This window comes from Squalius cephalus, assembly GCF_949319135.1.
Source record: "Squalius cephalus genome assembly, chromosome: 9".
NCBI lineage: Eukaryota > Metazoa > Chordata > Actinopteri > Cypriniformes > Leuciscidae > Squalius > Squalius cephalus.
In genome coordinates this window covers 9436703-9459576 of record NC_137130.1, presented here as the reverse complement: position 1 = coordinate 9459576, position 22874 = coordinate 9436703, and the positions used below count along the sequence as shown (strand labels likewise).

General features: G+C 39.9%; 1 protein-coding gene across 1 annotated transcript in view; it reads right to left on the bottom strand.

Moving 5' to 3' along the window:
* The window catches only part of LOC307164916 (uncharacterized protein), a gene marked incomplete at its 3' end in the record, with an annotated part of 29660 nt that extends 9330 nt beyond the window's left edge, over positions 1-20330 (bottom strand). The window contains exons 1-8 of the mRNA XM_079882132.1: positions 20082-20330; positions 19314-19407; positions 15385-15553; positions 12580-12707; positions 12394-12458; positions 11876-12049; positions 11541-11734; positions 10650-10768 (exon numbers count right to left, since the gene is read on the bottom strand). Of these exons, the coding sequence (XP_079738258.1) occupies positions 10650-10768; positions 11541-11734; positions 11876-12049; positions 12394-12458; positions 12580-12707; positions 15385-15553; positions 19314-19407; positions 20082-20150 (1012 nt within the window). The 5' untranslated portion in view covers positions 20151-20330. The remainder of the gene's footprint in view (positions 1-10649; positions 10769-11540; positions 11735-11875; positions 12050-12393; positions 12459-12579; positions 12708-15384; positions 15554-19313; positions 19408-20081) is intronic.
* Positions 20331-22874: the final 2544 nt, after the last annotated feature.

Genomic DNA, 22874 nt, shown 5'->3' with positions numbered 1-22874 from the left:
CGCCTACTAAGAGACTGTCGTCCACCGCGATCGCTTGTCTGCATAAAAAAGTCAGACTTCGATGACAATTCAACTGAAAATACAGATGTGCTGCAAAACCATTTTGCTCTGCTGAACTGTCGCTCTGTCTCGGACAAGGGCCCGTATCGATGGGTTACTTAACGTAATCCCGGGTTCTTTGATAACAGAGTGAGGTGTTTCACTAAGGGAATCGCTTTGGGCGTGACCAACTACGGAAGCTCCTATGCCACCACGTCTGTCTTTGACAGACAGGTCGACCTGAGATCAGGCTCCGCCCCCACCTATAATACTCAGGTCAACCCCTACGAAGTCATTATAGAGAGATTTCTTCCCGTTCCTGTGCAAGGAGGGAAGTGTTGGTGAAACACCTCACTCTGTTATCAAAGAACCCGGGATTACGTTAAGTAACCCATCGTTCTTTTTCTAACTTCGCTCGGTGTTTCACTATGGGAGATATAGACCACTCCCGGATTGCAACTTACGCTACACCTATCATATAGGACTTGATGTGCTGGCTCCTAACACTGCATGAGCTAAGGATGGCTCAGACACATTCAGTCTATAAAATCTCACAAAAGTATGTGGTGTGGCCCAGCTTGCTGCAGCACAGATCTCCCGGACCGAAACGCCTCTAAGTAAGGCCCATGATGTAGCCATGCCCCTAGTGGAGTGGGCCCTTAAGCCCTCGGGAGGTTGGGAACCTCTGCATTCATATGCTAAGGAAATAGCTTCTACAATCCAATGGGACAGTCGCTGACGTGACAATGGCTTCCCTTTGTGAGGAGTAGCCCATGACACAAACAGCTGGTCATTTCTCCTGAAACCTGCTGTCCTTTCTACGTACACACGAAGCGCCCGTACAGGACACAAGGCATTCAACCTCCTATCCTCCGAAGAAGAAAACGGAGGAGGGTGAAAAGCTGCAAGATCTGTAGTTTGACATCTATATGACGAATCCACTACTTTAGGTACGAAAGCAGGGTTAGGGCGAAAGGAAACCCTTGTAAACCCTGTAGAGAACTGCAGACAAGACGGGCTGACCGACAGCGCCTGTAAGTCACTCACCCTCTTAGCTGACACCAGCGCTAACAGTAGTGCTGTCTTAAGAGAGAGAAACTTTAACCCTATAGCTTCCAACGGCTCAAAAGGGTGTTGAGAAAGGGCCTCTAAAACTGTAGACAAATCCCACAATGGGACCATTCGCCTGGCCACTGGCCTCTTACGTCGTGCCCCCTTCATAAAGCGACTTATTAAAGGGTGCTGACCTGCTGTCTTGTCACCAAAACCCACATGACAAGCAGATATAGCTGCTAAGTATACCTTTATCGTAGAAAAAGCTTTCCCTTTATCTAGCAGATCCTGGAGGAAACATAATATGTCCCTCACTGAACATTGAAAAGGGACAATATGACTCCGTTCACACCATCCTTCAAAGACTCGCCATTTATTACTATACAGTGAACGAGTGGAAGAGGCCCTTGCACTCTGTATAGTGTGTACGACTGATGGGGGCAGACCTGCTGCACTTAAATTCCACCTCTCACGGGCCAGGCCCAGAGAGCTATCCTGTCTGGGTGAGGATGGTAGATTTCCCCCCCCGCTTGTGACAGGAGGTCCCTCCGGGGAGGGAGGGGCCACGGCTGACCCGACAGTAGTTGAACTATCTCGGCCACCCAAGGTCTGGATGGCCAACGTGGGGCTATCAGTATCAGCGACAACCCCATTTCCCTCACCCTGGCTAGAGTGGGGGAAATCAGGCTCAGAGGGGGAAATGCATACAGCAGGACATTTGGCCATGGGTGGGCTAAAGCATCCACACCCAATGGTGCATTTTCGTCTGCCAGAGAGAAATACAGAGGACATTGAGCGTTTTCCTGCGAGGCGAAGAGATCTACGACCGCCTGACCGTATTTCTGCCATATTTGCTTCACCACCTGGGGATGAAGCTTCCACTCTCCGTACAGGGGATTTCCTCTGGACAATAAATCTGCCCCCCTGTTCAATATCCCTGGAACATGGGTTGCCCTGATGGATAAAAGCCTTATGTCGCACCACACAATCAGCTCTTTTGCCAGCTGGTGCAGTTGAAGAGAGCGTGTGCCTCCCTGTCGGTTGATATAAGCAACCACTGTGGAATTGTCTGTTTTCACTAAAACATGCTGGCCCCTGATGAAGCTCAGAAAATGTTTCAGCGCTAGAAACACTGCCAACAATTCCAAGTAATTTATGTGTTTGTGAATTAGCTGAGGAGGCCAAACACCGTTCACAGCTCTGCCCATCAGAGTCGCTCCCCAGCCCTTTAATGACGCGTCCGTCGTCATAGTGACTCTCGACGACACTGCCCCCAAGGGAATCCCCGATCTGAGGGTCCCGGGGCTTTTCCAATGTCTGAGCGCTCTGACGCACGCATAAGTCACTCTCACCGGTCGGTTGAGATGACGCCGAGAACACAGACGCAGATGCGCGACCCAGCGCTGAAAGTCTCTCATAATGAGTAGTCCCAGCCGTACTACAGATATCACTGAAGCCATTAAACCCAGCATCCGTAGGCACAGTCTGAACGGGACAATCTTCCCCGTCTGAAAACGGGCGAGACACTGAGTGAATGACGCGATCCTCCTCTCTGTCAGAGTGACTCGATAAGAGAGGGAGTTTATACTGAGTCCTAGATATTCTGTGTGCTGAGCTGGCTCTAAGCTGCTCTTTTCCATGTTTATTCTGAATCCCAAGCTGTCGAGATGCAATAACACCATGTCTGCGTCTTTGATTGCTTGCTCTTTCGACGAGGCGCATATCAGATAATCGTCTATGTACGACAGTATTCTTATCCCCTTGTTTCTCAACGGGAAAAGTGCTGCTTCCACACATTTGCTGAATACTCTTGGTGCTAGAGACAGACCAAAGGGCATTGTCTGAAATTCGTAAGCAGTGCCTCGAAATGCAAACCTGAGATACTTCCTGTGAGACGGGTAAACATCTATGTGAAAATACGCGTCTGACAGATCGATCGTCACAAACCAGTCGTTCTGGCGGATGGATCGACAAAGTGTTTTGTGTGTCAACATTTTGAATGAATATTTCCGTAGGTGTTTGTTTAACACACGGAGATCTAGAATTGGACGCAGAGATGTGCTCCCCTTCTTTGGGATCACAAAGTAACGGGAATAAAAACCCTGACAGCCCACTTCCTTTGGCACCACTCTGATAGCTCGTTTGTCTAAAAGAGTGTCTATCTCGGCCGTCAGGACGCGAGCTGATTCTCCCTCGGCCACTGAGGCTATCATACCATTGAACCTGGGTGGTTTCATGGCAAATTGAAGCCTGTATCCCCGTGAAATCGTGTTTACAACCCACGGATGAGCTGCGCATGCGCGCCAACTGAGTATGCGAGCTGAGAGAGGTCCCCTGTATACTTCCCCAACGCAGGCGCGCTTTGATGACGTCATTACCGTCTCCGCGCTGACCCCTTCTGGAGGCGCGCGCGCTCCCTCCGGCGGAGAGGCTAGGGATACACATGTCAATGTTTGGATTTTTCTGCAATCTATCGCCCTCGGCTGACTGCCTGGCTGCGATAGTGAAACATTTATTGTGCTTAATGAATTTGGGGAGCATATCGCCCTTAGCCTGTGGCCTGGATGCGATAGTGCATTCTTTATTAAACATTCCCCTGAACTGATGGGCGTTTGAAGACCCCGTGTGAGTGCTTGGTGACACTGGAGAACATTTTGAACTTGATAGCTTATAGCTGGAGCCCTTACTGAACTGAGAACAACAGGGCTGGACCCCCTCTTTCTCTTTGCGGGCGGAGAGAGAAATGCAGGGGAACATTCGCGTGTCAGGTCGCACGCTTTTTCTTCCGATCCTCGGGGTGGGGTGGGCGGTTTCTCGCCGCCGCGGCCGCAAATGAATGTTTCCCCCAGGGTCCGGAGCCATCAGATCTCGGACGATGGCCAGATTGCTGTCCGCTGGGAGGCGGTCTCACACTCCTAGCTCCCGTCTGTCTTCCTCTCGCCGCAGCGGCTGCTGCAAAACCTTGCCGTGGTGGCTGAGAGGGTGGTCGCGGTGTTTGCTTGCGTGGTAAACAGAGGTTAAAAGCCTCGTCCTCCTGTTTCCTGAGGGTGCTGGTTTCTCTCATTTTCTCGAGAGCTGGTCCGAAAAGGCCCTTAGTTGGGTCGAACGCAGCGTCCATCACCTCTGCTTTTTGAGCGTCGCTTAATCCAGACAGGTTCAGCCATAACGCTCTCTCACCTGAAACGGCCAAGCCCATAACACGGCCACAGCCCTGAACCGCGCCACGAGAAGAGCGGAGAATTAGGTCGTTTACCACACATATCTCGTCCCAGAGTGCTGGGTTCGGCACTCCCGTATCTAGTTGTCGCCCCATCTCCTCCAAAATCTCTGCCTGGTACGCTGACAGTAAAGTCACCGCGTTCAGCGAGCACACTGACTGCGCCGCATACTTGTACATCCTCTGATAGACGGACGCGGTCAGACGTTCCATCTTGTTCGGCAGCGAAATTTGGGATGAGGCAGAAATAGATCGGCGATTCGGATGGAGGTGATAGGCCACTGAAGACTCTATCGCTGGGGGTCCGGCCAGCCCCAGCTCTCCCATTCCTTGGATCTCAAGTTTAGAGCATCCCTTGGTCGGGAGCTTGCTCTTAAAGGGGCTACCCCAATGGCGGGACATCTCCTTCATGCACGCCGGCACGGCAGGTAGGAGTTGTCTCGTTGTGGTTTGAGCAGGCGGTAGCCTTTTCCCGTCATAAAGGTCCCTCTCTGCACCTTCTGCATCCTGGGCTGCGGGCCACGCTAGACCCAGTTTTGCCGCGGCTCGCTTGCATACCTCGTGCAGGTTACTGTCTGCCTGAGAGCCAGTGTCAGTCGCGCTAGGGGGTCTAGACTGCTGGATCGGGAAGAGAGAGTTGTCTTCCTCCTCCTCGTCGTCCATGTCCAAGTCGAGGAGGTCAGAGTTAGCATCGCCCTCCGCGTCCTCGTCCCCCGGCTCCTCCTCCTCGTGTGCGAGAAGGCCATCGAACAGAGGAGGCATATCCGAGGATTCGGCTTCCATCATATCAGCCCAGCTCGATGTGGTAGCTCGCTGATGATCGTTAGCCTTAGGTTTAGCGATGGCTCCGGCCAGACATGGGTCCTGCTGGCTAGCCACCGCCACTCTCAGCCTTCTCTCCAAAATTTTAACCGGCAAAGACGCACAGTGAACGCACGTTTGCGGGTCCGCAAGCGACGTTTGAGCGTGCTTAGCGCCCATGCACACGATGCACATGGGATGGGGGTCCCTGCCCGAGACGGTTGCTCCACATGAAGATGGACACGGGCGGGGTGCAGGTTCCTTCTTCGACTCATTCCCTTTGGCGGGGGTAATGACTGTCGACATAACGGCTGGAAAGAGAAGGAGTGATTCGAAGACTCGTCACAACACGTAAGTCCGATCGATGGTTTACAGGGTAGTTAGCCCTTTTCGCGGCTCGCCTGACGCGTAAAGCCTACGGTGGTTTGACACCACTGAAAATTCTATCGTCGTGATGACACGCGATATTCCGAACAGAATAGCTCGCCTTGACGCGGACACTATTCGGTGTGACACTCAACACAGTCCCAATCCAATCCACTGATGCCGCGTTCGGTGGCGTAATCCAATGACGGCCCGCCTGTTGAACAGTTAAGCGAAATCAGCGACAAGGTCGGACGTGCTGAGAGAGCTTGTAGTCCCTCACGGGAAGAAAGCGAGAATGACTTCGTAGGGGTTGACCTGAGTATTATAGGTGGGGGCGGAGCCTGATCTCAGGTCGACCTGTCTGTCAAAGACAGACGTGGTGGCATAGGAGCTTCCGTAGTTGGTCACGCCCAAAGCGATTCCCTTAGTGAAACACCGAGCGAAGTTAGAAAAAGAACTAAATGAACTTATTACCGACACAAACCTGGATATGAAATTTTTTACTGAGACCTGGCAAACACCTAACGATTTCATGCATCTTAATCTGCTAACACCACACGGATACCAGCACCTGTCTAAGCCGCGTTTATCTGCTCAAGGGGGTGGCCTTGTTGCAGTCATCTATCGCAACTCTATAACACTTGCTCAACTGGACTTCCATAATACCAAGACTTTTGAATATATGGTTTTACAATCATCTAACAATCATCCTAATTTATAGACCACACCCAAACAGCAAAACGATTTTTTCTCCGAACTTAGTGAACTACTAGCCTAACACTAGCCTGTGCTTCATCATCCAAGGTCATCTTGCTTGGTGACTTTAACATCCACGTTGACACTCCCTGTTCTAATAATAGCCTACTCAATTAAAGACTGTTCTGGACTGCTTTGAACTTTATCAGAATGTTAATTTCCCAACTCATACTCACGGCCACACACTTGACTTCGTTTGTAGGCTACATCTGGTTTGAATGATATCTCCATAAATGGTCTAGTTACTCCCATCTCTGATCAGAAGCTTATTACACTTGATTTTACATTAATTTGTCCAACTAAATGTATTGACAATACTATACTACCATCTCTTATCATAAGATCAATGCTATTAATGCTAATATGTTTGCTGCATCTATTGCTTCGTCTGCTATTTCTGATGTTTTTGATTTCACCTGTCCATCTAAGATATTTGATTTGTACCATTCTGCTATTTCTGACGTTTTAGATGAGCACGCTCCAAGGACTAGGTCCGTTCCCCTGTCCCACTCCTCGCCGTGGTTTAATGCTGAGCTACGGGCTATGAAAGCAAGAGGCAGACAACTGGAACGCCTCTTTAGGAAAACTGGTCTAACTGTACATTTTCAAGCATTTTCAGACCATGTTAAGCATTATAAAACAGCTTTGAACACAGCTCACTGTTCCTATATCTCCAAAATCATTAATAACGCAAACAACAAGCCTAAAGCACTATTTAACATTGTAAACAAGCTTGTCCAGGCACCCGTGCATAATGCCTGTCAACAAGAATCTGATGACTTGTGCTATTCTTTTTTGCACCACTTTTGGGGAAAGCTGGATGCTTTACGGGGGACTTTTGGTGATGAACCGACCACTTCTACTTGTGAGCAAGCTCAGTCTATAAAAACACTTAATAACTTTATGTTGACCAACCCCATCTTAATTAGTGAAATGATACAGAAATCTAATTCTTCTTCATGGCGGTTGGATCCCGCACCAACAATCCTTCTGAAGCACGGCTAAATAAATAAAACACGTAAATATGTCTCTTCTCTCTGCCTCTGTTCCAGTCTCACTAAAGACGGCTGCGGTAACTCCTATCCTTAAAAAAACAAATCTGGACCCAACTGACTATGCTAATTATCGCACAATCTCCAATTTACCGTATGGCTCAAAAATCATGGAAAAGGTTGTTGCCACTCAATTGCAGTCATATCTATCTCTCAACAATAGCTTTGATTTATTTCAGTCTGGTTTTCGCCAAAACCACAGTACTGAAACTGCATTAGTAAGGGTTATCAACGACCTCTTACTCTTTGGTGACTCGGGAAACCTTTCCATACTTTTATTACTCTACCTCAGCTCAGCTTTTGATATTGTCTGTCATATATTCCTACTCATGCGCCTCTCAGAGATTGGTATCTCAGGAGCCGTGTTATCCTGGTTTTCCTCCTGACAGAAAATACTATATCACCATGCACAATTATAAATCTCCCACTGTCATTCTCAAACAAGGTGTTCCACAGGGATAAGTTCTCGGCCCATTACTATTTATTATCTACATTTTTCCTCTCTGACAAATTATTCGCCGGCGCCGCCATGTTTTTCAATACCACTGTTATGCCGACGATATCCAGATATATACTGCTTGTCGCCTAGACTCTATTCACCAGACTACATCACTATCATCATGTATTAATGAATTAAAGACCTGGCTCAACTGCAATTTTCTCAGTTTGAATCTGACTAAAACAGAAATCTTAATTACTGGTCCACCATCTCTAACAAAAAATATAACTAATACTCCCAGACTTGACCTTGAAGCTACATCAATTATTCCATCTGCCACTGTCAAAAACTTGGGTATCACTCTTGACCCTTCACTGACCTTCTACGCTTATATTAGTCAACTCTGTAAAGCTTCATTTTTTCAAACTTCGCCATATTGCCAAACTCCGGCCCTATGTCAGCCCAAAAGACGCTGAATCGCGTTCATCACATCTCGCCTCAACTACTGTAATGTTCTTTTTTCTGGACTACCAGCACACTCTATCTCACGTTTGCAATATATTCAAAACTCTGCCGCAAGATTACTAACTTACACTAAACAATCTGCTCATATCACTCCAATTCTGTTCAAACTCCACTGGCTACCCGTGTTATCCCGTATTACAAAATTCTTCTGCTTACCTTTAAGTCACTCAATGGTCTTGCTCCTTCCTATCTCTCTGACTTACTTTCTCCTTATATTCCCCCTCGAACTCTCAGATCTTCTGGTTGTGAACTCCTCTGTGAGCCGAGATTTCATCTATCATCTATGGGTGGCAGGTCTTTTTCCGTTATAGCCCCTAAGCTATGGAACTCTCTTCCCCTGGCTCTTAGGACAACAACCACGCTGCATGAATTTAAGTCTAAACTCAAATCCCATTTGTTTAAACAGTAGGCTATTATCAGTCATGACACGTTTTTATTAAACATTTTTCATAACTCTGTATTACAGTCATAATGTTAACTTGGGTACCATTAGTCTTTTGCATCTCTACTTCAACTGCCCACCTTCCATGCTGTCTGTAAATAGTGTTGTTTTTTTGTTTTTTGTTTCTGTTTCTGTTTGTATTCCAAATGTAATGCGATATATGCAACTGCACTCGTCTCGCTTATTTTCATTTTCTTGAACTGGGCAAATGTCTATTGTCCATTTATGTGTGAACTGATTGTTTGTTATATACTGTTATTGTGAAGTCTCCTTGAGCTTGGGAAAGGCGCTATATAAATTAAACTTATTATTATTATTATTGTTATTATTATCATTATTATTATTATTATTATTAATATTAATAGACCAGGGTTTTCAAGGTGTGGGGCGCGCCTCCCCAGGGGGGCGCCAGAGCATGCCATTCCATTGGGTAAGTCGTGTCAAAAGGGAGGCCCACTGTCTTTGAAAACCCCTGCAATAGACCATTGGTCTCTAAATAAGTAAGGAACCTGGCAGCCAGCAACCGGGGGTTACGTACCTTGCTCAATGGCACAATGGTAGTAACCTTGTAATGGTTCAAACCAACAATTTCATGCTTAACAACCTTTTCTGTTTATCCTTATCCAATGAAAAAACTCATCCAACCTTGTTAAAACTTGACACCAAATGCTGTTTTTTGTGCATTCAAGTTTAAATACTGTATTGTTAGATTTTGCTGTATTTGTATTTGGCCGAGCGATCGTTTGGGTGGCTCGCCAATGTATTAGATTTATCTAATATATAAAATAAGTAAGTTTGACCAGAGTTCGTGTGGGGAGAAGATAAGGTTTGTAGTGTAGCAGTTCTTCAACAGCGATGTTAGCATGCTGTTCTTCAAAAATCTTAACCCAAATTTCCGTCTGTGGGGCAGAACTTTATAACAGAGATTCAGTACTCAAGATGTGTGTACGATATCTTTTGTACTTGTAAGAATTGAGAAATTAGAAAATGCCGGACAGTCTGGTTGAGGAGCGACCAGACCCTGAGAAGACAGGATCTTGCTGGAAATTACCATTTGAACTCACCATTTGAAACAAAATCTCACTTCAGAATACATCTCTTTCCCACTTCCCCCACCCTCTCTCTCACATGCTGAGATTTACACAATATCTATATGGTTTAAATGTTAACAATTATCATACAGTATTACACTTTTAGTATCATTTGAAATGTCTCAGTGCGACTGGCACAAATGTCTCATTTCCATATAAGTAAAACAAATGGTAATAAGGTTTTTAAGAGTTTAGAGATAACTGGCACACAAAGGAAGGTGGTCTCTCAAGACAAATGGTCTCCTACCCCCCAAAAGGTGTCAACTCTGAATGTAAATTCCCATTGTTAGCAGATGTTTCCATGTGAAAGAAGTTTCTGTCTATATAATGGAATGCAGCAAAGGGTTCGGGGCCTTTTTGTAACTCAAGTTGGCCCATGATGCTAAGAGTGACCAAAACTCTTAGCATCATGTATTTTAATGTCGGGTTCGCATCTCTTCTCTTTAATCCAGAGCTTTTGATGTTTTGTATTGATTATCTTTGAATTGATTATGTAATTGGCGTGATACATTTACCTGACATAATAAATTGTTACATTTGATTATTCTAACTGACTTTGACATTATTTTCATTAAAGAGTTAAAAGAATAACATTCGCTCACATTTAATGATGCACAGATATCATTAAAACCTTTTCATTTATGGAGTCAGATGAAATAACGATCAAATGAATTGCATTTAATCAAAAAATACTTTGCCACGAGAAAAGACAGTAACACGTAAAGACCTTCCGCGCTGGTCGAAAGCCGGACTTTGGGCCGATAGAGCGTGAGCTTATATGCTCACTAAGTAAATAAGAGAATGACAGCATTTTAAATAGATCACCACAAATACCATGCATGCAGCTCACAAAACAAGTTCAGCATACCTCTCCCTTTCCAATCACCCATGTAGTTGAGAATGTCAATGCCTTTATTGATGACTGGGTTTGTGGCAGCAGTAGAGATGTTGGCCTGTGGGAAAGTCCTCTCGAGGAATGTCAAGGCACTAATTGAAAATAAATAAAGAGAGGCTGAGATTCTTTGAAACTAGTCAAAACAACAAACATTACATGTACATAATTCACACACGTAATGGGAACATGCAGTGTTGTGGATATACACATCAAACTGACTTTCAAAATCCAAGCAGAGCACCTACATATATCAACGTAGATACTGTATACGGAATTTCCAGAACCCTAATGTCTGAACTAACATATTTGATCACTTGCAAAATGACAGTCTTGAGTCTTAATTTACACAATCGTTCAAAAGTTTGGGGTCAGTAAGATTGTTAAATGTTTCTGAAAAAAAAAAAGTCACTTATGCTCAGCAAAGCTGCATTTATTTGATCAAAAATACATACTGAAAAAACAGTAATGTTTCTTACTGTGAATTTCATTTATTCCTGTGATGGCATAGCATTACTTAAGTGTCACATTCTGATTGATCCCCCAGAAATCATTCTAAAATGCTGATTTGAGGATCAAAAATATTCCTTATTATTACCAATGTTGAAAACAGTTGTGCATTTTTGTTTCAGGATTATCTGATTAATCGAAAGTTCAAAAGAATTTAATTGAAATTATTTGAAATAGAAATCTTTTGTAACATTATAAATGTCTTTACTGTCACTTTTACTCAATTGAACGCATGCTTGCTGAATAAAAATAATAATTTCTTTCAAAAAGAAAAAATTCTTAACCCCAAATCTGTGAATGAACATATGTGCGATATGACCACAATTTTATCTGAACACTATTTTCCTCAAAACTCACTTCTTAAGATTCACCAATTCCCCTGCCCCAGATTTTAGTTTCTCTTTATCTGTGGGCTTCAGGAAAAGATCTGGTAGGCCAAGCATGAAGTCCCACACTGACGTCTCCTGTTGAAGTCTATCTAGGACCACCACAGTCCCTCCAATCATTTCCAACACTTCTGTCGGGTTATTGAGCAGCATTTCTGTCAGTACCTGGTGACCCACACAAGTCATCAGATTAACATAAAACCCATGATGTCTAATGATTCATTTAAATGACACTTTCATTTGATATTTGTGGGCATAATGAGACTAGACTGAAAGATTATGAACAGTGTGGGAGGTCTGACCCACCTGGTTCATGGTTAGTAAGGATGCTTCTAGAACCGTGTCATTAGAACTGCAGAAGTTTATTAAGCCTTGTGTGAAGACATCCTGGCTACCGGCTGATGTGTTGACGGCAGTCATGGAGAAGCTGCATAAGGACTTTTTCAGAATGTTCACTGACTCCCAAACAGATTCCATTGTCTACAACAAAGAATTAAAAAAAAAAAAAAAACGATTTAATTAAATAACCAGCCATTTCCTTGTTTGTTGTTGCATGAGTCAAGCCAAGATATTAGTGTAACCACATTGCATGAAAAATATACAGAAACATTTTAACTATAATGATTACTTTTTAATGGACCATCACAACAAACATTGAATATTACTACATATGCATTTTTGTATAGAATGTATAACTATAAAATAATATAAAATAATTAACCTTTTACATATTCTCTTTTAAATTAAATTAAATGTGAGTAATTTTTAAAATGTGTATATGTACACAAAATACATGGATACGTCAAGTTACGAAAAACACAAACCTGATCTGTGTTGTTAAAAGCTTGCATGACTGAAGTCACATTGGGAATGTTTTGAAGGCTGGAATCTTTACAAAAAAGATGTAAACAACAGTTAAAAAACACATAGAAACTGATTATTTTTTTATTTTAGTTTTTTTTTTTTTAATGAGTTGCATTGTATTAAAAGACTAAAGATAATTTACATACTGAGCATCCTGTCCCATATCTCCAGGAGCTCTGGATGATTTGATGTATCCCTTTTCAGGATTGAGTGAACCAGTCCTCCCTTCTCCAGATGGGCCAGTGGAGGTAAACCATGGAGCAGTGCTGGTAGACTAAAATAAAACAGGACCATGGATATATACAAGAATTCTAGTTATTTTTTTAAAGAATAATCTATAGTTTTGTTACTTAAAGTGTAGCAAATTGTTATATTATACTATGGTTATATAACATGATTATGTACTCAACAAAGACATATGTAAATGCTGACATTTTTGCACAAGCCAACACAAAAGAAACAGGATAGACAGATTTTTCAAAAGCCCATGTCACAGTGAAAGATGGATCATTACTTAAATATAAGCACTAGGATTACACAAGCAAGTCATGTGAATGTTGTTTGTTGAGAGTGCACAAAGAAATGTACTTAATTAAAGGAAGTAAAATGAGGAATGCCACCATGGGAGTTTCTGCCCTACCTCTATGGAATATTTTAAAGGGGTGGTTGAATATGATTTCCCTTTTCTAACTTTAATTAGTGTGTAATGTTGCTGTTTGAGCATAAACAACATCTGTAAAGTTACAACGCTCAAAGTTCCAAGCAAAGGGAGATATTTGCTTGGATCACGACATTCCTCCCGGGTTAGTGATCATTAACCCTAAAGTTTATATAAACCCGCCCCTGGGAACGCAATTTATAGATTATCATGACAGAATATGCTAATCAATGACTAGAAGATAACTACACATAAGCTACATAAATTCACCAACTAACCATTCAGAAAGGTTGTCTACATGTTGTCACTTCTTCTTGAGTCTCTCCATCTTTCTGACTTCGGTTTGAACTTAAAAGGCTAAAAGTGTTTGAAGTGTTTCCTATGGAATCTTGTTTCCGCCACAAAATAAAACATTTTAAGAGATAATTGTGACTTTTTATCTCACAATTGCGAGTTTACATCTCGCAATTCTGACTTTATTTCTCAGAATTGCGAGATATAAAGTCAGAATTCCGTGAAATAAAGTCGCAATTGCATGTTATAAAGTCAGAATTGCGTGAAATAAAGTCGCAATTGCATCTTATAAAGTCAGAATTCAGACTTTTTTTCTTGCAATTGCGAGTTTATGTCACGCAATTCTGACTTTATAACACGCAAATGGGAGATATAAAGTCAGAATTGCATGATATAAAGTCGCAATTGCGTGTTATAAAGTCAGAATTGTGAGATATAAACTATTCTGAGGTAAAAAAAAAAAAAAAAGGCCGTCTTTTTTTCCCCTTAGAATTGGACTTTATATCTCACAATTGTGAGTTTATATCTCACAATTCTGAGAAAAGATGTCAGAATTGCGAGATATAAACTCGCAATTATGTGTTTTAAAGTCAGAATTGCGTGATATAAAGATATTATAAAAAATATATAAAGATAGAAAAAATATTTCACGCAATTGTGACTATTTCACACAATTCTGACTTTATAACATGCAATTGCGACTTTATTTCACGCAATTCTGACTTTATATCTCGCAATTCTGACTTTATAACACGCAAATGCGACTTTATTTCACGCAATTCTGACTTTATATCTCGCAATTCTGAGAAATAAAGTCAGAATTGCGAGATGTAAACTCGCAATTGTGAGATAAAAAGTCGCAATTATCTTTTAAAATGTTTTATTCAGTGGCGGAAACAAGCTTCCATAGTTTTCAGTGCATGTCTGTGTGAGGTAAAAGGACACAAGCTCTTGAAGCGCCGCCCCCTGTGCCGGGAGCAGCAGCTCATTTGCATTTAAAGGAACAGACACAAAAACGATGCGTTTTTGCTCACCCACAAAAATTGACAATTTTAACATGCTATATAAAAATATCTGTGTGGTATTTTGAGCTAAAACTTCACATACACACTCTGGGGACATCAAAGACTTATTTTACATCTTGTCAAAAGGTCATTATACCACCCCTTTAAATCTATGGAATGTTTAAATTCACTCATGAAATATTCTTTGGTTTATGTTAAAGCAAAGTAAAGCTAAACTAACAAACCTAATTGATAAAGAGAATTTTACTTTACTAAATTGAGGCGGTGCCACTTAATTCTTTTTCATTCTTTAACCTTATACTTTCCTTCAGTTCACTGACATGTTAGTATAATTTTAAAGTTTTTGATCTGGAGGCAAGAAGAGCTAATGTTAACCTAAATGTATGGAAAAAGAGTTGACATTTTTACTCCTTTTGTGTTTCACAGAAATGCCTATCAAGCCTACCTGGCTCAAAAATCTAAAGAGGCACATGACTCACCAAACACACATTTGCAACAATGACTCAACTGATGAAAGATTTTGACTGTTGACTCAATATGGACATTATACACACTGCAGTAAAGAACTGTTGTGGACCAATGGGTTTAATAAATATTCCTCTATTAAACACTTTTGCGAATCATCTGACCAAACAAGGGTATTCTTAGCTTTATAAATACATTATACTTTATGAGGTGCAGTATTCTGCCATGAGATCCATTATTATCTCATCAGTGATGCATTAAAATACAGGAGAATGAGCCATCTTTATCAGACATCTAAGGCACATGACATGAATGTGCTGAGTCACAAATATCACCATTAATGTACATATCTGATCATCATAACACAACCAAAATGGAATTCAAAACAAAGACAGACTTGAGGCATTCTAAGAAAATGGTGCTACATGAAACAATTTTTTGGGGGGGGGAGAAAATATTTCTGGAAATGTGTTATTTTACACAGACATAAGCAAGACGCCATGCATTACCTGTGAGATTCAGTATCCCTGCGGCGACGATGATCTGTGTACCATTGCGATTTGGACTGTCCTTCAGTTAGGTAAGATTTCCCGGTGCACACACTGTCGGTGCTGCACATGAGGGTCTGCAGGAAAGGGAAGAATCCAGTGCTCGGAAGGTTTTTCGGTGCCACATAGCCTGAAAGAAACAGCACAGAGTTACATTTTATTGTTCAGAGGTTTGTTTTTTCATTGTTAAGGATAGCCCATGATGTCTTGTTGAACACAGTCTTACTTCATGTATAGACATATTTCCTACTGAAACAGGACATATCAAATAATTTGCCACTTGCCATTGCTAGACACTGGCAGGTGGTATAAGTGGGGACATTCTCATTCTAGAGACATTTAATTGGACAGACAGTATATATATATATATGTGTGTGTGTGTGTGTGTGTGTGTCTGTCTATATTACTTAACATACATGTACTGTTGCGTGAATAAAAAATATTCTATTGTTAACTAGAACACTGATGGATATTTCAAAGTGCTTTCCATCATTTTGACTGATAACAAATAAGGGTATGACTTTAGTGTAGGGTCCAAATCTTATTATTAACTAGTTGCTTTTCTTATTAGCATGCATATTACAAGGATATTGGTTGCTAATTAGTAATTATAAAGCACATATGACTGCCTTATTCTACATGACCATTCTACATCCCTTAATCATACCCAATACCTAAACTTAACAACTACCTTACTAACTATTAATGACCAGTAATTATACGTTTACTGAGGCAAAAGTCGTAGTTAATAGTTAGTTAATAGTGAGAATTGGACCCTAATCTAAAGTGTGACCCAAATATTGTATTTCTCTGCTTTAGAAACATTCCAGTTAACACTGCTGAAAGGGATTTGTGGGAGTGACACCAATCATTTAAAAAGGAGTAGACTCATTGGGAAAAAGTTGATGGTGTAATATTTGCTTGTTAATATTCAATCCAAAGAAAACTTTAGGAATAAAACTCGGACACAGACAATTACATTTTTAACTTTTCTCTCTTTTTTCACTTCTTTCTACTTTTTTCTCTCCTTCCACTCTCCTCTCTGCATACCCCTGTCATCAATAGTGTCATGATTCCGGTCTTGTGTTCCCCTTGTCTTGTGTGGACTTTTATGTTATTTCCTGTTCTGTGCCAAGTTTTGTAGTCCTTTGTAGTTTTTCTTATTGATTAGTTCCTGATTGTTCCCAGGTGTGTCTTGTTTGCCAATCTCCACCTGAGTGTATTTATACCCAAGTGTTTCTCATGTTCTTTGTCTGGTGTTGTCCTTCAATGGATGTTACGTGTGTGCTTGTTGTCAGTTTTGTTCGCTTTCCTTGCCCTTGTCTGCATTTATCAGTTTTGCCTGGATTTACTTTTATTATGTTTGTTTGAATAAATGTTTGCTGCATCTGGATCCCACTCTCGTTTCTCTGAAACAGCCTCCGTAACAAATAGATACCGCTGAATTGACATCAAATATTCAAATATAACATCAGCTTTCAACTTTTACATAGTGTAATAAATGTTTAACTCTTACAATAGCCCACATAATTTTGTCTTGAAGTAAAGCTCATATTGAAGTCTTAGATATATCTGATTGCCGACTACAGTCTCTTGGCGACTCTGAGCAGAGTTTGCGGCACTGTTTGTCCACTGAAACTCTAAGAGGAGGAACTTTTCCTCAGGAGAAAAAAAACCATGGAAGCAGACCAGCAAACGCCTACGTTCATTCTCTATTTAATCGCATTGCTGTCTGGGAAAAAAACAATTGAGATCTCAATCATGTTTTTCTCAACTTGGGTTGGTTTTTCGTTTTTCTAGGGGAGAGAGAGAATGTTTGTTTTTACTGTCTGGTTTTATGGTTTAGGACTTTCAATGGGAATATACCATGTTTGATTTCGTCAGTTCTTAGAAACAAACACAATGCCATGAGACAAAACATACATTACTATAGATTAAGAGTGACCACTTAAAAGGATTCATACTTTAGGATTATTGACCTTATGCAATGTTTGTCCAGCAAATAGTGTTTGAATGAACCAAAACCATAGAGAAACCATAGAGACTGATATGAAATAAACATGACATTAGCTACTTGGGGTGTGCCAAGCATACAAATGATTTGAAATGACCTCCTAAAACATACAGAGAAAGTATTATTAAAGGAATAGTTCATCATTTACACACCCTCAAGTTGTTCCAAACCTGTACGAATTTCTTTTTTCTGCTGAACACAAAAGAAGATATTATGAAGAATGTTGGTAACCAGACAGTTGATGAAACAGTTGATGGTCCTCATTGACTTCCATAGTATTTCTTCCATAATATGGAAAAAATACTATGGAAGTCAATGGGGACAATCAACGGTTTCATCAACTTGAGAGGGTGAGAGTAAATAATGACAGAATTTACATTTTTGGTTGAACTATCCCTTTAACATGAGGAAATACTAACAAGGACTATTGCATTAACCCTTATTAAAAATACTATATTTTAGCGCGATAATGTTTTTATGTATTTAATGTATTTATGCAATAGTTATGATCAATTTAAAACATGTTAATCACTTATTGAACAAAGACCTGAAAATGAAATATAAAAAAAAGGAAACAAAAAAACACTAGATAAGATCCCAGTACAACTGTGACTATTTTTTTCAGGACCATTTAACTTTTTTTAATCAGATTCATATACATGATTTTTTTATTATTGTTATTCGCATAGCAAGTGTCAAAACCTTTACCAAGTTTCATACCATTCCGATAAAGTAAAAAATTCACACCAAATGAACGAACAGCACCAGAAGGTTAAGTTAGTCATCAATAAATTTTAATTTAATAACAAATGCGATTTTATCATATCCAAATGTTGTTTATTCAGCCATTACAGATTTTTACACATATACTAGGATAGATGACGATGCATCATATTTCATTCATTTACTCTTTATATGGAAAAGGGCGGCCAGGATATTTCCCTAAATAGTCTCCTCATATTAGTTTTTCTTTTAACAATAAAAACAGCACCTAAAAATATACTATTTTGTTTACTTATTATCTATATGCAAATATCAAGGAAAACACACCAACTAGAATTAGTGGAGGTCAGAATAGATTACCTCTGAGGTTAAGCACTTGTTTTCTCACATTATCAAATGAGTTTCTTATGGATGCATATACAATTAGACAAACACCTGAGTCTGCCTGTGCGGAACATGCAAGGCATAAGAGAGCTAATTGCGGGAAGGACCAGGCCTAACAACCCAATCCTCAAAAGAGAGATGTGAAATAACAGAAAACTCCCAAAGGACAGTCAGCTTAAAGGGAAAGATTGCATAAAAATCTGAGAATATGACTTTTTATCCCATATGGATAATGTAAAACAAGAATAAAGTTGATTTGGAGATTAGCTGCTGGGCATCCATTATATATAAGACACTAGAACATTCCCAAGCAAGACATGGTGGATGATGTCAGATGTGCTCAAGAGATATGTGGCATCACCCTGCTTAAAATCTGCACCATTACACATATTTAAATATGAAGTAAAACTTGTTCAGCAGCATCAAACAATGAATCAAACCATCAGCAATGTTACTGTTCCTAGCAGACCCGCTTTAGAGAATGGAAGTTACAGTACACCAAGTGTAATGACAGTCCCCGTGGGCTAACCTGAGGTGAAGTGTGTTGCTCAAGGACATAATAGTAATAAAACAGGATTGTGATCTCAGTAACTCCACAGCTTCTGACTCAGACCTTCTCAGGATTGAAACCGCAACCCTTTATATAGAAGCCCAGAACCTAAAACATCTTTTAACCAACCCAGAATGCCTTCAGTCACTGTCATGTCACTGTGATCACAACAGTATTTTGCAGTCTACATATAGGATGCTGTGTAATAGAGGTACTTACAGGTGTCTTTGAGTTTTGGAGGGAACTGAGAACGGGTGACCGCCAGGATGATAAAGATCACAAGTGGCCAGATAAGGAGAGCCAGTGACCAGCCCTAAAAAAAACATCAATAAACAAATGTGCCGTCAGATTTAACTCTTGGTTACATTGTATTGAACATACCATAAGACATGCATAATGTATACTAAGGTCTTCTGAAACATATTAAGGATACAAACAACATTAAAGCAATAAAGCACAGGTAAACCAATAACTACTGTCTATGTAAAGATGTGTAAAAAGCTTTTGAATAACTGTATGAATTTTCCTTGCTTTTATTTTGTGATTATTTTTATTCCTCTCTATGTGAAGCACTGTGAATTGCCATATTGTATGAAATGTGCTATATAAATAAACTGGCCTTGCCTTGCCTTACTGTCCTACTGTACAATGTATCTGATAGATATCACTCCATAGAGTACAGTATCACTTTGCTATGTTAACTTAATTCTATAATAGCAATAACGCAACCAAAAAGCTAACAAAAAGAATCAGCTAACAAAAAGAAAAAAAGGCGTGTAGAACTTACTCTTACATTTTAACATTCATTATGCAAATATTATGTTGTGCAAAGTCTGAAACCCACAGAAACCCACAGAACTCCATAGAATCCATGCTTAATGCAGACATTATTATTTAAATCTGGGCATCCAGCTTTTTTTTTTGCTTTTTTTTTGGAAACCATAAAATGATATGTCCAGTTGTACAATTTGCATTTAGGTTACTCACTGGCTGCCGGATGACACTGAGGCCATTTTTCCAGAGAAGAAGTCTTAACTGTTGTATAAAGGAGGCCATTAGAGGAGACGTGCTGATAGAAACAAAAGAAAAATGCAGGTTATGTTAAAGATATTCAGTAATTCCAGCATTGGTACAGATACTGTATATGTTTCAAGACCAATTGCACTTTAATATCAAGAAGCAATCAAACATAAAAGTTATTAATAATTAAGGTAATTATTAAAGTGAACATGATCGAGCTTCAACATCTAACTGATCTCAGCGAGTTCATCATAAATCCAAATGAGGATGTTATTCTTTAACAGCATCTGGCTTGGTAAACCTTGAATAAACTTGTAGACCACATTACACCAAAAACCAGGGATGGAAATGGGTGCAGGAAGCGAATTTAAAGGGTGGTGGAGTTCCAGTTCAAAATGTAGAGGATTTGTTTTCATCTTTTATCCACATAATAGCCTCAAAACGCTATGCAAACTTCATAAATATAGTGGGATTTTTTTATGTTTTTAAAATATAAAATATTTTAGTGAATCTCTGCCATTTCCACCACTGACAATAAACCCAGCTTAACCAACTTAAAGCAATTTATGATATCTTGCCTACCATGTTTTGTTGCACAAGATTTCCAACTTTATATTATAACGCCATTTTATATAGATGCTGTTTAAATTAATAATAATACAATTAATAAATAAAAAAAATTTGCATAAACATAAAAATAATTAAAAAGGCTGTTTTTTTTTTTTTATCTAGTCCACCCCCCTCCCCTAGTTTTTCCTAACTAATCCCCTGCACTGAATTCCATTTACCACATTTGTACTACCTCTAATATTTAATTGACATTATGACTGAATCTCAGTAACTCACTTTATTATCGCTCCTACAAAATTAATAGCCTACCGTACCACTTCACCAAATGTCAGAACTCTTCTTATTAGAGATGGCTAAAAGAATATACAGTATGGATGAAGTTATATTTACCTTTAGTCTGGGTTGAATTTCGGTTTATCGTTATTGGGTCCGATGCGTTTGATATACTGAAGACATTTTGCTAGGTTATTCCTAGCAAAGAGCTCTTTCCATGTGATATTCAACCACCTGAAGAAAATGTAATAATAACAACGAAAATCAAGTATAGGCTGCTGTTAATGACGCGCCGTAGAAGAACCGTTTTTAAGTCTCGTCAGGTGTTCGCACCGGTGATATCCAATAATAGACTTCTCTCTGTAATGCTTATGACTGTGACTGTACAGGTGAGAGGTGGATGTTTCACACACAGCTGGTATGACCGGTTTGAAGATTACGTGCGCCTCCAGCTGGTCTCTCTCTCTCTCGATCGAACAATATTCGTTCCACAATTGCATATTTGTGCTCTCTCTCTAACACACACTCACAGAGAGAGAGAGAGAGAGAGAGAGAGAGAGACTAATTTATTTTTATTGTATAGTGTTATGAATGCTTTGGCAATGTAAAGATTTCTTTCACCATGCCAATAAAGCTATTTGAATCTTGAATCTTGAGAGAGAGAGAGAGAGAGAGAGATCACAGATATGTAATATGCTATGCAATCGCATTGTGTTATTGAAACTACAAGTAGGCTTATCTTCAATTAAAAAATGCAATGTCAACCAAATATAGAAAATTGTTATTCGACTCAATTTATATTGTCTGCCTACAGGGGCAATAAACGTTGTAAAAACGTTGCATAAACGTTGTTTTTAACGTTGTTAATGCGACGTCCTTTAAAACGTAAATATCACGTCTAACTTTCTGGACGTCTTCTTGGTTATAACACATTCACCCGAAATCACCAAAATTTGCATGTGATTTTTTGTGCTTTGGATGTAAATTACCTTTAAGTGTTCCTCACACGCATGTGTTCTACACCGGTTTTTTGTGATTCCATTGTGAAGCGTAGTCGACCCGTTAAAAACATTGAAATGTCACTGGACAAGAAATATAGAGATAAGTTAATTCTTATTTTACTTAACTCATTACATCAAAAGTAATGGATTGATTTATTAATTCAACATTATAACTACCCACTTTTCCTTCAAGCAAAGGTGTCCAAAAAACAAAAGTGTACTCAAAAAAGAAAAGAACTCATATCTCACAAAAAAATAAATGTATTAATACAAAAAAATAAACCAATATAGCAATATAACATATATTAGAACTTTTATTATATTATATACTATAACCAAAATAAATTTAAAGTCCAACTGAAATCAAAATTGACCCTATTTACTTTGTTAGCGCATATTACTAGTCTTGTGGTGAAAAATTAATCCGTGCAAGTTAATACACAGAAAAAAATTGTTTGCCGTCGTAATCTTTAATCAAAGTCTGAAAAGTTACTTCCGGTCTGGAATGGCGTTCCTTCTCTGATGATGTAGGTTTGACGGCTTGGGTTGGGACTTTAAGCAAAGATAATGCATTGTAGGCCTATAACAAAAGTTAATTCCCAATCATGTTGACAAAACCAACTATACAAAGAACATACAGATACACAACTGTAAAAAATAATGCTAAAAGTATTGATATATGAACAAAACAAACAAACAAAAAAAATACAATGTTGATTGTTGATTGGCTGTAACGATACGTGATATGAAACCGAAATCTTTAAAGTGAATTTCGTTTTGTATGAATTTTATCTTACTTTTAATCAATGTTTCATCAACCAATTACCTGGATTTAATAAATAAGAAGTAGCCTAGCCTAAATATAGCAGACAATAGATAATCACGACACGGTGTTTAACACACAATCATCATCATT